Below are 14,394 nucleotides of genomic sequence, written 5' to 3'. Positions count from 1 at the left end.
CAATAAGTTTGAAAAAGCAGAGCAATTAGTCAAGAAAAAACACAAGGACAGCAAAGACAGCCTAGGAGACCACAGGAGAGGAACTTTTTGTTGCTGCTAACATGAGCAAGGGTAACAGCTCCCCATGTCCCTGGCTGACCAAGGAGGAGAATGAAATCACATTCTCAGGAAATCACAGTCGAATGAATCTTCTTTTGCACAAAGAAGAGATGACACCTGCAGGGTGCAAGTTCACACCCCCAGAACCAGGGCTGGCCCTCAGACATGGCTCTTCTCCTCCCACAGGGGGTGACATCTCTCTAGGTGACTTCTCCCAGCCTCCTGTGGTTTCCCAGTGTTTTGTGGCAGTTCAGGGATGTTGGGGACAATGGCTGTGAGGCACAGGGTGAGAGCAGCACGTTCTCCCCCAGGCAGCAGCAGTGTCTGGGTTGGCAGCTGCCAGTGGGGAGGTGAGAAGGTTCCACACTCTCCAGGGCAGCATTGCTTGGACTCTGGTGTCTCCTCAGCTGCTCCACAATGGAGCCCTGGCTTGTCCTTCAAGTGCCACATTCCTGGTTTCTCCTCAGTCAGGCACGAGGATCTGAGTGGTTATTTAGGAGCATACATTGCTCAGCTCCACTGCCTTGAGCAGACAGAAGGGTTTTTGTCATATGATGAACTGTGATGCAGAAAACCCCCCAAAGCTCCTACTTGCCCATCAGAGTCTGTCAGACAGCTCAGGGCTGAACTGGCAGAGGAGTGGCTGGAGCTGGTGTGGTGTCACCACAGCTCAGACAGAGCCTGGCTCTCAGGGCAGATGTGTGAGACTGAGATTTGAGGAGCTCCAAAGCTCTCCCAGAGCTCTGAGGCTGCCTGCAGCATTGTCCAGCCTGGTCACTGCTCAGGGACAGCATGGCAAAGTGTGACAGCTCAGCTGAGGCTGCTTTGGGCAGTCCCTGACCCCAGGAGGGCTCTGGGAAGGGCAGGGATGCAGCAGCCACAGATCCCCAGGGAGCACAGGCTGAGGCAGTGGGTGCTCCTAAAGAGGATGAATTGCCACTAAGGCATTCTGAATGTGAGCCTGCCCCAATTAGGAAGCTAATTTTCTGTCTGAAAGGGCCCTCAGAAATCAATGCAGATTCCAGACCATTTCTTCTCGGGCACTGCTCAGGAAGGCTGGCAGTGTCACACAGCATGGCAGGCAATACATTCATTTATGGGCTTCTTTATGCTGGATAATTTCCAAGCCACTCTCCAAAATGCATGACAGACATTTCCAGGCACACAATCCCTGCCTTTGCTGGGTATAACATGGTTAACATGACTCAGCAACATCCTTCAGGAATAGCAATATGACTTTCCCCAAAGAAATCCTTTAAGAGCAAACAGCTCATGTTTATGGATTCAAAATGCTTTGAACTCTCCCAGCAATTCCTGTGTTGGCCACCTCCTCAGTGTTTCCTTGAGAACATGCACCAACACTGGATCTTTGACAGTAATTTCCATGGCCTGGCCAGCTTGAAGGAGCATCCAGAAGAGGATTTCATTATTTCATCTGGAGACAGGACCTCAAAATCTGCCATCAGATCCCGTTGGCATAGTGAGCTGACACCAAAACCCAACTCTTCTGATTTGACAAGTATGCATCAAACTCCATGGCTGCATGTGACTGTAGGTGGTAGGAGGTATAGATGTGATTTAAACTATCCAGAACTGGTTTGCTGGCCTTATCAATCTCAAAAACTCAACAGGAATTGAAATTATGGAACTCTGGCATTCCAGAAACAGCAGGAAATGTTTCTTTATCATCCTGCACATAATCCCACTGAGATGTCATCCAAGTTCTTGGTGCTTCAATCCAAACTGCTAATAAGCCTGGGCATGGTTTAATAATGCAACACAAGAATCATCTTGGGATTTTGTGGGGAAGGAGCACAGAACATGACAGGCTTGACATGGCTCCGTTTAACCAGAGCTCTCATGGAGAAGATGGAGTGACTGTTCTTGTTTTGTGTCAGGAAATGGCAGTGGATTTGAGCAAGGAATGAACTTTGGGTACCAAGCAGTCAGACTCAGCTCAAACCTCCTGGAAGTCATTAACAATGCTGTTCTTTGGGTTCCTTCATCAGGAACTCACTGAATGCTTCAAGATCTGAGCAGAATTTCCATGGCTTTTATCAGAATCCCTGTTCCACTGGAAGCTCAGCACTGGAGCTCCCTGACTCCATGGTGAGAGGTGTCCACTCCTTCCTCAGTGGCCGGGGCTGACCTGAAATGGTTTCAGGTTCTGGGAAGAGCTTTGTGAGACTCATTGCAGGCTGAGGGAAAGATTCTCTCACTATCAGAAGAAATGTTCCATTTGTTTCATCCCTTCAGGACTGTTAGCAATATCCCTTTTCTAACATCTCAGTTCAGGCAGGTGCACTGAAGTTGATCACCACCTTGCAGAGATGCACCCAGGGCGTCTTCTTTCAAAATGCTGCTGCTCTGTGCTGTCAGACAGAAGGGCAAGGGACTGATCCTGCCAGATGGCTCATGGAGTGTTTGAGTGCCTAAAACCCCAGAGATATTGTGGGTAACAGTTCTCCTCCCAGCCATAATGAAGAATAAGTTCACTTTAATAGATAGTGCTGGGAAATGAATTTCCTTGTAACAATGCTGCTGCAGGGCCTGAGCCCTTGAGGAGCTGACACTGGGGGTCCCACCATGAGCTCCATGGACAAGTCTCACACACTGGTTAGGAAATAACAAAGCTCAGAGACACAAAGTCCTTTTCATGTCCCAGCTACTGCACCGATCTTCTTCCTGCCATGAGATCAGATGATATGAATGTGATATGATTCCCTCTGATGCAGGAGCCCTATGATATAGGTTGATTTATGTGAAATCTTTTGGTGAGTCCCAGATTTTCAACCTCAAATTCTGGGTGAGAAGCTGAGCCCAGGTCCTGCACTTTCAGGGATTTTGCTTCACAGGGATGTTGTCCTGAAGCTGGTGACCCCACTTTCCTCCAGGAAAAGCCTCACAGTGTGTGAGCAATCAGAGCAATCCCACCTGGGACATACAGCCTATCTGTGGGTGGGAGCGAAGATCCAAAGTGTCCCACAGTGCCCAAAAGTGGCTCTGTCATTGTCAGCAACACTGCTGAGGGGTGACAGACAGGGACAAAAATTACAGGAGAAGGTGTGTTAGAGCAGCAGGTGTTGATGGTACTGATGTCAGTGGTCATCCAGATCACAGTGCCCACCCTCCTGCAGATTCCCAGAGACCAGGATGGGCCCAGACACAGGACACAGGACAGGCCCAGACACAGGACACAGGACACCAGGATGGGCCCAGACACAGAACACCAGGAAGGGCCCAGACACAGGACAGGACACCAGGGTGGGCCCAGACACAGCCAGGATGGGCCCAGACACAGGACACAGGACACCAGGGTGGGCCCAGACACAGGACACAGGACACCAGGATGGGCCCAGACACAGGACACAGGACAGGCCCAGACACAGGACACAGGACACAGGACACCAGGATGGGCCCAGACACAGGACACAGGACAGGCCCAGACACAGGACACCAGGGTGGGCCCAGACACAGGACACCAGGACAGGCACAGACACAGGACAACAAGTTGATGTTCCCCAGAGAGTGACAGGCCAGCGAGACAGGGCCCTGCCAGCTCCTGGGCAGCACAGAAGGGAACATGCAAACCCAGCACGATTTTCTCACCTAAAAAAAGCCCAGCAGGCATGAGGAGGACTTGACAGCTGTCATCCTCTGCATTATTCCAGGGAATCCTGGAAAGATGGGCTGAACACATGGTGTCCTGGTGCTGGCGTGCTGGGTGGGCTGCTCACACATCCCCACCCTCGTGTGTGTGGGAGTGCCACTGAAACCTCTCTGGGTTTGCTTTTGCTTTGCAGTCCAAGGCTCTCCTTTCCCACATTGGAATGTCCTTGGTACAGAGCCACAGCCCAGCTGAGCTCCTCCCCAGCCCCCTCTCTGCACAGAGTGGGTTTGCTGGACAAACAAACATGAATAAACACGATGGAGACCAAAAGATGAGAGGAGTCTGCTGATTGATGAGAGTGCAGAGCCTCAGGTACAGGCCATCCAGGTGGAACTGTCTAAGTGAACCAAGTCCTGACTCTTCTGAAGGAGAGATTTTTCATAGAAGCAGAGTTAGGCCAGACAGATCCCTGGGGCAGAGGACACAGGCTGGAGGGGAGTAAGCAGACAGAAAAGATGACAGCAGGGAAGATTGGAAAAGAGAAAAATACCCTGGAGATCTTCTTCCCTGTCACCTGGAATGACTGAGGTCCCCTCAAGAGAAGGAGCTCTCTGCTTTGCAGGAAGGAGGCTATAAGAAGTTGTGAGTGGAAGTGATGCCAAGTGACTGCCTCATGAATCTCATGTTGAGAGAGGAGCAGTGGGAGATCACTTCACCATCAGCACAGAACAGAAAGACTCTGTCTCCTGAATTAATAACCTGGAGCAACTGTTCTGCTTCAGGCAGCCACAGGAAAATCCAAAATTCATGCACAGGATGCATTTTCTGGGTGTTATTATTTAGATGAAATTCAAAATCAGAGGAGCAGGGCAGGACATAGAACTATGCAAACACTGCATGTGGGACTTGCCTTTCCCCACATTAGATGCACTAAACAAAAGGCTCAGAGCAGGTATTCAGTAACACCATGGAATAAGACAAGAGAGTTCCTTGGTAGATATGAACAGGGCCCCAAAAAAGCAGTAATTGACTATGCCTCCCACAGCAAACTCACCCAGCCTTTGTGTCTCATCAGAAAAAGGATTTACAGGAGAGCAAAACTCACGTCTCATTGAGCTTTTCATCATTTCCTTGAAAGGTTACCCTGCTGGCAAAGCCACTCTTATCCCAGCCCTTTGGAAGAGAAGGCAAAGCACTCCCTGAGACACCAGCCACACAGTCAGGTGTTCCTCCCTGCTGCTCCTTTCTCCTTCCTTAGCAGAATAAAGGACACCAGCTCGCCCCAGGCCCTCCAGGCTCAGCTCCCAGAGCCCTCCTGTCCCTCTGAGAGTGTCCCCTTGCAATGGACACACAAACCTAGGTGTTCCCACAGGGACATGTGCACCCTCTGCTCCTTCCAAAATTACTGCACTGGTGCCTGCAGCATCAGCTTCAGGCACTGAGCCAGAGGTGGGCAGCAGGTAGGGTGTGCATATATAGAGCTGAGTACATCACCTGAACGACCAGAGCCATCAACCAAACCTTCAGGACCACCAACAAAACCCCCAGAACATCAGCCAAACCCCCAGACTCGTCCTGCAGGGCTGCACTCAAGCTCCTTGTTCCCCTCTCTGTAGGTACCTCCAGGATGACCCTGGCCCAGGAGCAGAACCCAGCAGAACCTAAATGCTCAACTCAGTATTTGTCCTTGTTAGATGTCATCTGGTTGGTGACACATTCAAATCTACCAAGATCTCTCTCTAAGGACCCTCCATTCTCAAGGGACTCAGGGTCTACTCCTGATTTAGGATCACCAGAAGCAAAATTCCTTAAGAGTGCCCAGATCATTGACAAAAACATCCACGAAAACTGGCCCTACCCTGAGCACACCAGCCTGATGTCACCCATGGACTGCAGATCCTTGAGCCCAGATGTGCCCCCAGGGAAGCAGAGCTGGAGCCACATCTCAGTGGTGAGCTGCAGACAGTGTTTCAGCACTGCCCTGGTGTGCACAGAGCACCAGGGGGTTCTCAAGGCTTGATTCAGGGCAGTAATCACCTGGGCAGGTGTGTTGTACATTAATGTTTCAAGTGTGGGCTGAATGAATTACAGCTCATTAGTTAGGGCTCTCTGCTGCTTCAGTCTGTGGGTCAGGTTTGCATCAGCTGATTCTTCCAAACTCAAATCATTCCATCATTCTCTCATCATGGACATTGCTGGTTTGAGAAAATGAGGCAAAATCCCTCCTAAACCCTGCTGTATCTGCTCTCTCTCACTTGCATTCCTTTTTGGAAGAGTTGCCTGATACCAAATTGACTAAGAGGAGTGAGATAAGCAGCTGTTTGCTGTTGATAGATGCAATATTGCACACACAGCCACTGTGAGCAATTAAAAGCTTTATTTATTGCTATCTCTGTAGTGTGGTTTAAGAACTCAGAAGGTCAGCTACAGTGGCAACAACGAATAGCACATATTAATTAGATGTAATTATAAAGATGAATTCCCAGACAAAATATGAGCTGGGATCAGCCTGGTCACCAAGAGGCCACTCAAATATTTGATAAAAGTGAGACTGCATATCTGGTTTGATAAGCTGGACTGTGGGCTTTATCACACATGTGCTCTGGCAGTGAGGAGAGAAGGTATTAATATAAGTGAAGCCTGTAGCAGTCTCTATGGTTACAGCTAACATTTTCTAATATAAGCCATTGTCTTCAGATGCTTAACTTTCCATGTTTCTACTGCTTAGGCTGAAATTTTCTTTCACTGCTCATTGTTTCCAGGTGAATTCTCTAGCAATCAGGTTAGCAAATGTACTGGAGAATTCGAGCAGATTCTCATGCTGAAACAGCAATTGGAAATTGGGCAGGGACTCAATCTTATCATCTGTTCCCATCCTCTCCAATTTACCCCATGGCTTGGTGACTTTTAAAGACTCAGCAGATCCTGCTGGAGGTTTTGTGCTGCTGGAATTCCCAAAGGTGACATCTCCTGGTGGTGCAGCAGTCCCTGCTGGGCTCTGCCCTGAGCTCTGGCCCGAGTCCTGCAGAGCTCCAGCAGGGCCCTGACCCTCAGGACTGCACCCAGGGGCTCAGGAAACTCCAGCCAGGCATTTTTGCATCTACAGCTCCTCAGCTGAGCATGTTATCAACATCTGTGCCCACCCTGCTGTAATTGTGGCTGTTTCTGGGCCAGTCCTGTGGCACAAACCCTGTGAGAACACCCCATGTGAGCCCAGCCAACAGCCCCCAGCACTAGGCTGTGGCAAGAATTTTAAAACTTGGACTGAAAATTTTAAAACATGGACTGAATTTATTTTCTTTGTGGAAAAGAGGCATCCAAGGCTGTCCAGCTCCCAGCAGCACACAGGCAGGCAGGTACCCTGTGCCATCACCTCCCTGCCTGGTGGATTGTGCTCATCTAAACCGTGGAACAGGTGGGGAAATTAATTCTGTGAGCTGTGCCTGGGCTCAGAGGAGCTGAGAGGCTCTCACACGTCCCCACAGAGGTTCTGTAGCCAAGCTGAGAAAGAGCAAGCAACAGCTTGTTCTTTCTGCAGTGTCTTTACCACCCTGCCACTCTTCACATCTTCATTCGCTGCTTTTTCTGGTTTTCTCAGTTTGGGCCGTGGTTTGCTGAGTTTAAACTCTGTGAATCACAGAATCATTAAGGCTGGGAAAAACCATCAAGATCACCAAGGTCAACCTTTTATCAAATGCCCCCATGCCTCCAAACCACATTGGGAAATGCCACTTTTACTTGTTTTCTGAACACTTCCAGGGATGGTGACTCTGCCACTCCCCTGGGCAGACTGTGTTTAATGACTTTTTCAGTGAATAATTTTTTCCCAATATATAGTGGATGTGATAAACATAAAAAAAAAAAAATTACAATTGGCAACCTCAAAAACCAACCTTTTAAAAAAAAATTCTAACACCCAGTTACTCCTAGACATTCCTGACTTCCTAATTAATTTCTGCCAACTTTAACCTCTTGCAAGTGTTGCCCAAGTGCTGACAGGTTGCTGCTCTTTGCCCCCAGGTGTGCTGTGGCTCTCAGTGGTGTCCGAGGTGTTGTACATCATGCTGTTGGTCGTCGGGTTCAGCCTCATGTGCCTCGAGCTCTTTCATTCAAGCAGTGTCATAGATGGGCTCAAGTTAAATGCCTTTGCTGCTGTCTTCACTGTGCTTTCAGGTATGAACCTCCCCTTTCCCCTTTTACCAGCACAAAGCAAAATTTCACAACTTTGAGAGGATAAAAACCCGGAGGCTCCACGACTCTTATCCCTGTTTAGCTATCGCAATTTTTCACTGTAATTTTTTGTTCCTTTGGCACAAAGACTGCATGATAAATTCTCCTCTTGCCAGGGAGAAGTGAATATCCTCATTCCTGATTTCACAGCAGCAATGCAGTAATTATCCTTCCCCAGCCTGCACAGCCATTACCACAGCTCCAGCCTCAGCTCCATTTGCAGCATCATCACACTCATTTTCCAGAGGAAAATTAAAAACATGTAAAGCTGAAAAGACTTTTTTCTCTGTTAATCCTGAAAGTAGGTGAAGGCTGGAAAACCAAAGGAAGGAGCTCATCTTGTTAATTAACACAATTGAGAGTGAAAAGGGTTCTAATGCTGGCAGTGAGGGGCAGCCCCAAGAATGGGCTGGGACATGGACATCTCTCAGAACAGCTCTTCTGGGCTGGTTTGTGCTCAGTCTGTACTTGGGGCCCCTCACCATATCAGCTTGAGGAATTCACTTCTCTAAAATAACTCCGACCATGTGGTTAAGTGCCCCTTGACTTCTGTGAAGGTTTTTCTGGCTAAACCCCCACTTTCCAGGATTTATACAAACAGCAAGGGTACCCATGTGAGCACTCCTGCATGGACCCCTCTGGCAGAAAGAATTCCTGCAATAGAAGTGCATTATATCCTGCTGCATTTCAGGCTGGAAGACATTACAACAGGCAGTGTACATTCTGGGAAGGATTCTGTATCTTCAGGGATAGCTGCAAATGGTGAAATAATAACAAAAAGGAAAGGTCAGAAGTAGAGCTGAGTGACAAAAACACCTGATAAGAACTGCCAAAGCATATTTTTCAGCTTTGGATATAATTTGGAACTAAAAAAAAAAAAAAATCAGTTCCATTTTCAAAATCAAACTGTGTGGATTTCTTCAGCATTCAATCAATTACTTCCATGCTGTTCCTCTCTCCCTTCACCATTAACTGCAGTTTTAAAGTTTTGTAGGAATGATGAAGTTTTCTTTCCTACACAAGTTTCTATTTTTATTTTGGCCTTCCCTCTTTCTAAGTACATTGCCAAGATAGTCCAAATATAAACTTCAAAATTTTACAGGGAAAAATGATAGAGGAATTGAAGCAAGGATAAAACCCCAGACCCCAGTACACTGCTAGTTGTTATTTTCAATGGCATGGGATATTAGAGGAAAGAAGAAAACTATATTTATTTAAGCTTAGCATATTTATAATGACATAGCTTAATAGAAATTAGGTAATGAAGAGGACTTTTCATTGGAGCATAACACTCCTCATTAAATTCATGCTTCAGTTCCCTCATAAAAGTGCAATGAGATCTCCACATTCTCATAGCTCAACATCTAAAGTTCAGGAAAAAATATCCCTACAGTGTGGTCACTTGTTGTTGTTTCTATGAGCCACTAAAAAATACCCCACAACATCACAATTTTGGCATCCCTCTTAACCTTACATAAACTAAAAAACTTACATATGTTTCTCACATAGTATTTATAATAAAACATTTTCATTAATGTTATATACTCCACAAATGGCATTTGTAGTAAAAAATATAGGAAAATGCTTTAAAATACATTGTCTTTTACAAATTTCCTTCATCTCCAGCTTTCCAAAGCTCCTTAATTTCTCCCATTGCTGACACCTCCATGCAGCTCTGGTCCTGCAAGGCTCAGGATCTCCAGCCAGCTATCAATGATCAGTGTTTCTGCACTGCCAGCCACCCCACATCACCAGGATTTTCCACCTGCAAACACCTCTTGCCCTGGAGCCTGGATGGGCACAGGCATTGTGCCCTCCCTGCCCAGCTGGGAGAAAAGATGATCCTGGGCATGCAGCTTTTGTTGGTTTGTGGCACAGGCAGCTCATTTCAGCTCATTAAATGTACAGCAAAAAGGACCAGAGGGTTTCCCCACGGAGAACTTGGCAAGGCACAGCTAAAATAGACCAAACCAAAAGGTGCATGAAGCAGCACAACAAAAGATTTGCATTATTCTGCTTTAATTTGGATGTGGCATAACAGCACCAACAGCCCTGCCAGGTGCAGATCCAGCCCCATCCCACCCTGGCATTAGCAAGATAAAACAAAGAACATTTCCATTGTTTGCTGGTGACCTCCTCCTCCTTACCTGGATCAGTGAGTGTCACCCCAGCCTCCCACACAGCCACAGGGCTGAGGGTGGCTCAAACCCTGAGCAAGGTTTGTGTGACAGAGCCCAGCAGCTCTGCCCTGCTGGAGCTCGTCCTGCCTGTGTCAAACTCCTGCTGCCTCTCAGTGACAGTGACAGCTCTCAGGGCAGGCTGTAATATTTTATTAGGGTTGAAAAATTACTCACAGAACATGTAGAAACAGCAAACTCCAAACTTAAGATCAAGGCATAACTGTCAGCTGAAAAAAAATCCACTGATTTAAAAAGTTCAGCAAGCTGCAGGTGCATTCTGGAAATTAAATACGAGCAGGAAAAAAGCAAGGTGTGCAGCACTTTGCTGTGCTCCCATTAGGCCACCCACCCTGCCCAAATCTCATTTCTCCTGGAGTGAATTGCTCTTTCCACCTCCTATCTTTGCAGTGTGTCACTCCAGCATGAGGCAGCTGAGCAAATCACCCCTGTAAGCTCCCTGAAACACAACTCTTCCCTCAGCCTCTGCACTTGTTTGTATCTAAGCTGACATTTGTCTTCTGAAGGTCCTGCTCAACGTGCCCACAACACAAACATTCCCCTGCTTCCTCCCCCAGAGCTGCCCTGAATCATCCACAGGCCTGGGGAGAGTAATGGAGTGGTTTAGGTACTGAGAGTAAGAAGGAAAGAAGAGCCAAAAAGTGGGTGTGGTTGGGGGAGGGAAATCAGGATCTTCCATGTGTGGGAAGGGCAACCATGGGAAAAATTAGATGGTCAGAAGGAACAGTGAATGAATGGTCCAAGTGTGTCACACAGACCTCACTGCACCCACCATGGCAGAATATTGGTATTTCTGAGTGCCTGGAGCTGTCACTGCAGCACAAGAGGCTTTTGCACATCTGTAGGTCCAAGAACCATTTGGGATACAGTGGTCCAGCCCCATCTCCTTAGCCTGAGCCCATTGGGAATCATCACCCTGCCCTGTCCAGGTGCCATGGCAGGAACATCCCAAATTATTGTAGCTAGAAAATTCTCCAAGCCTCAGAGCTGCTCCTGACTACCACTGCTTGAAAAGTGGGATTTGGTTTTCCTCAAAGGGTGGTTTAAATATAAAGTTCAGGTGTTTTTTTCCTGTTTAAACTGCAGGACCACAGTGGCCAGCTAAAGGCAGAGCCACTCAGGCCACCCTGTGATTTACTGCAGCCTTGTTCTTTAACTTCACAGAGACTGCAAGTCTGATCCTCACACAGCTGCAGTCCTCTCAGTGAGCTCTGACAGCGTCACAAAAGCATCTCCTGCCCTGCCCCACCAAAAGTGCCCCAGTGGGGTTCTCTCCCCACACATCAGGAGAACCCAGCTCACTTCACCTCCTGGTGCAGCTTCCAAGTGTTTTATGAGTGTTGAAATTCGTCAATCTTAGCAACTGCTGGGACAGATTATGGTTGTGTGGCATGAGCACACTGAGCCTGCACTGCCTGCAGGAGCCTCTCTCCTCCTCCTCCTCTCACCTGGGCCTGTCTGTGGCGGGCTGGGAGATCTCTGTGGGTGGCACACCCCTGGTTTGCAGCAGCTGGGTTGGTGAGGATGCTCCTTGTGCAGCATTTTCCTCAACGATTCTTCAACTCCTCTCTTAATTGAGAATTCAGAATGATGTAAAATAATGAGCTCTCAGTCACATCTTTCCTCTGCCCATGCAGCTCCCTCCTCCACAGTAGAACAGGAGGCATAAAAGTACAACAAAGACTTTTTTGGAGCTCTCAAAGCACTTCCAGCAGTAGCTCCCTCAAGAATGATTAAAAAAAAAAACACGTTGGCACAAAAATTCCTGTTCTGATCCCTGCTTCCCAGGTCTCTTGGGGATGGTGGCACACATGATGTACACTCAAGTGTTCCAAGTGACAGTCAGCCTTGGGCCAGAGGACTGGCGACCACACTCCTGGGACTATGGATGGTCCTTCTGGTAAGTGTCACCCCACGTTCATCTTTTCTCTCTGGAGCTGTTCCATCAGCTGTTGGGATGCTGCACACATCCAACCTCCCACCTCCAGCTAACAGGAACATCCCTGTGGATTTCCAGCTGCCAATCCTGCAGGAGCAGGAGCCCCCAGGGCCGGGCAGGTTTGGAGGTGTGGGGACAGTTCTGTGCAGCAGCAGCTGCGCTATCAGCAGGTACAGAGCATTTGTAAATAAACAGCACCCACAATTACCAACACAGATTGAGCGCTCTCATTAAAGTTCAATTTAGGAACATAATTGCCATGGCATTTCTGAGACTTTGAGCTTTTTTATTTTTTTTTCCACCCCTTGTTTTTAATTAATGTCTCAGTTGAACCTTAGGGTGCAGCTTTGAACACAACTGCAGAGGAAGGTGCAGTGCTCCTGGCATGATGAGACTTCCCTGTGGATCATGGGGAGAAGGCTTGGGAAAATGGACTTGGGTTTTTGTTTGGTTTTTTTTTTCACCTTTCCCATTTATCTTCTAAAATCACATAAAACTAATTTGGCCAAGACACAGCAACTGTCTTATATTGCTTGCACGTTTATAAGAAGCTTACCAAAAGTAGGAGGCTGTGGAGAATAAAAATACCTGCAAACAACATCCCCAATCCTCCAGAGGCATCAGCCTCTTTGGATGGATAGGGAAAATACTTTCTTCTTGTAATTTCCAAATATAGCACATTATTTTCTTTCCATCTCAAAACAAAGACAACAATCTTTGCTAACACCAACAAGTAAATACTTCTTACGCACAGCACTGCAGGGAATTATTAGTCTTTCCTTCTCACCTCTTTCCACTGTGTTCCATAGGAGGACTTTCTACCATTTTAGCAACATGCTACAAAATACAAATCACATTATACTTAAAATACAGCTTATTTGGTGTCTCAATAATGAATATTTATTGCATGTGATAAAGGACTTATAAATACATTGCATTCACATATTTATAATATTTATATTAATATTTATAACAACTCTGTCACAATAATTGTATAATTTTCAATAGATTTAAATAATAAGGCATATTTGTCTTCAGTAATCTATTTTGCAATTTACTGCAATACTCAGACTTCAAAATGTTGTTAAATGTCTTGCATGATAAACACTCATTAGATTATTCTCCTTCATCTTGTGCAAGCCAAGAGCCCCCATGGCTCAGAGTGGGCACCAGGGTCCCTCAGGGCATCCCAAGCTCTCCCTGGGCCCACTCATCCCACCCACACTCCCTGCTGGGAGCTGTGTCCCACAGAGAGGGGGCTGTGTCCCATGGGAGATGGGGCTGGGAGTTGTGTTCAATGGGAGATGGAGCTGTATCCCATGGGAGATGGGGCTGGGAGCTGGTATCCCATTGAGATGGAGCTGGTATCCCATAGAGATGGGGATAGGAGCTGTGTCCCTCAGAGATGGAGAGATGGTGTCCCATGGAAGATGGAATGGTGTTCCATGGGAGATGGGGTTGGGAGCTGGTATCCCATGGGAAATGGAGCTGGGATTGGGTGTCCCATGAGATATGAGTTTAAGAGATGTGTCCCATGGCAGATAGAGCTAGGAGCCATGTCCAGTCCCACAGGAGATGGGGCTGGGAGCTGTGTCCCACAGAGATGGAGCTGTGTCCCATGGGAGATGGAGCTGGGAGCTGGTATTCCATGGGAGATGGAGCTGGTGTCCCATGAGATATGGGTTTAGGAGCTGGTATTCCATGGGAGATGGGTTTGGGAGCTGTGTCCCATGGCAGATAGGGCTGGGAGCTGTGTTCCATGAGGGATGATGTCCAGACCCCAGCCCTGTCCCAGAGCAGCCTCTCCCTCAGCTCTCCCTGGGCAGCCACAGCCAGGGAAGGCACAGTGGGCTTTGGTTCAAGGAGCAGGACTGGCCCTGGATTGGGTCTCACTGTGGAGGACTCTCAGATACTCACAAGCAGGGAAACGTGGGAGCAACATCCCCTTGGCCCGAATTCCTGGGGTGAGAGCTGAGCTCCCCTCCACACAGCCACCCTGGGAGCTGAGCCCTCTCCAGCTACTGCAGCCACACAGCTCCTTCTTGCATTTAGCAATCTCCCTCCCTCCCTGCATCCCTCCCTTCCCTGGTGCTTCCAGGGCAGCCCATTGATCCGTGCAGAATGTGGGGCAAGGTGCAAACACCAGCTCAGCTGGGACAGGGCTGAGCAGCAGCAGCATTTCCAGCCTGAGGACAGCCATGGGGTCTCCATGCCATGCTACTGATGGGTAGCAGACCTGGAAAAGGACAGGCTGGAGGTCAAAAGAAGCAAAACCAAGGCTTCTGCCTTCCAGCTAACACTGAGCCAGCACTGTTGTA

General features: G+C 47.9%; 1 protein-coding gene across 1 annotated transcript in view; it reads left to right on the top strand.

Moving 5' to 3' along the window:
• GSG1L (GSG1 like) overlaps positions 1-14,394 on the top strand; it is a 54,782-nt gene that overhangs the window by 23,921 nt on the left and 16,467 nt on the right. Inside the window, exons 3-4 of the mRNA XM_058816151.1 lie at positions 7,730-7,882; positions 11,926-12,037. Coding sequence (XP_058672134.1) covers positions 7,730-7,882; positions 11,926-12,037 — 265 coding nt within the window. The remainder of the gene's footprint in view (positions 1-7,729; positions 7,883-11,925; positions 12,038-14,394) is intronic.

This window comes from Ammospiza caudacuta, chromosome 17 (assembly GCF_027887145.1).
Source record: "Ammospiza caudacuta isolate bAmmCau1 chromosome 17, bAmmCau1.pri, whole genome shotgun sequence".
Taxonomy (NCBI): Eukaryota; Metazoa; Chordata; class Aves; order Passeriformes; family Passerellidae; genus Ammospiza; species Ammospiza caudacuta.
This window is presented reverse-complemented; position numbering and strand designations above follow the sequence as displayed.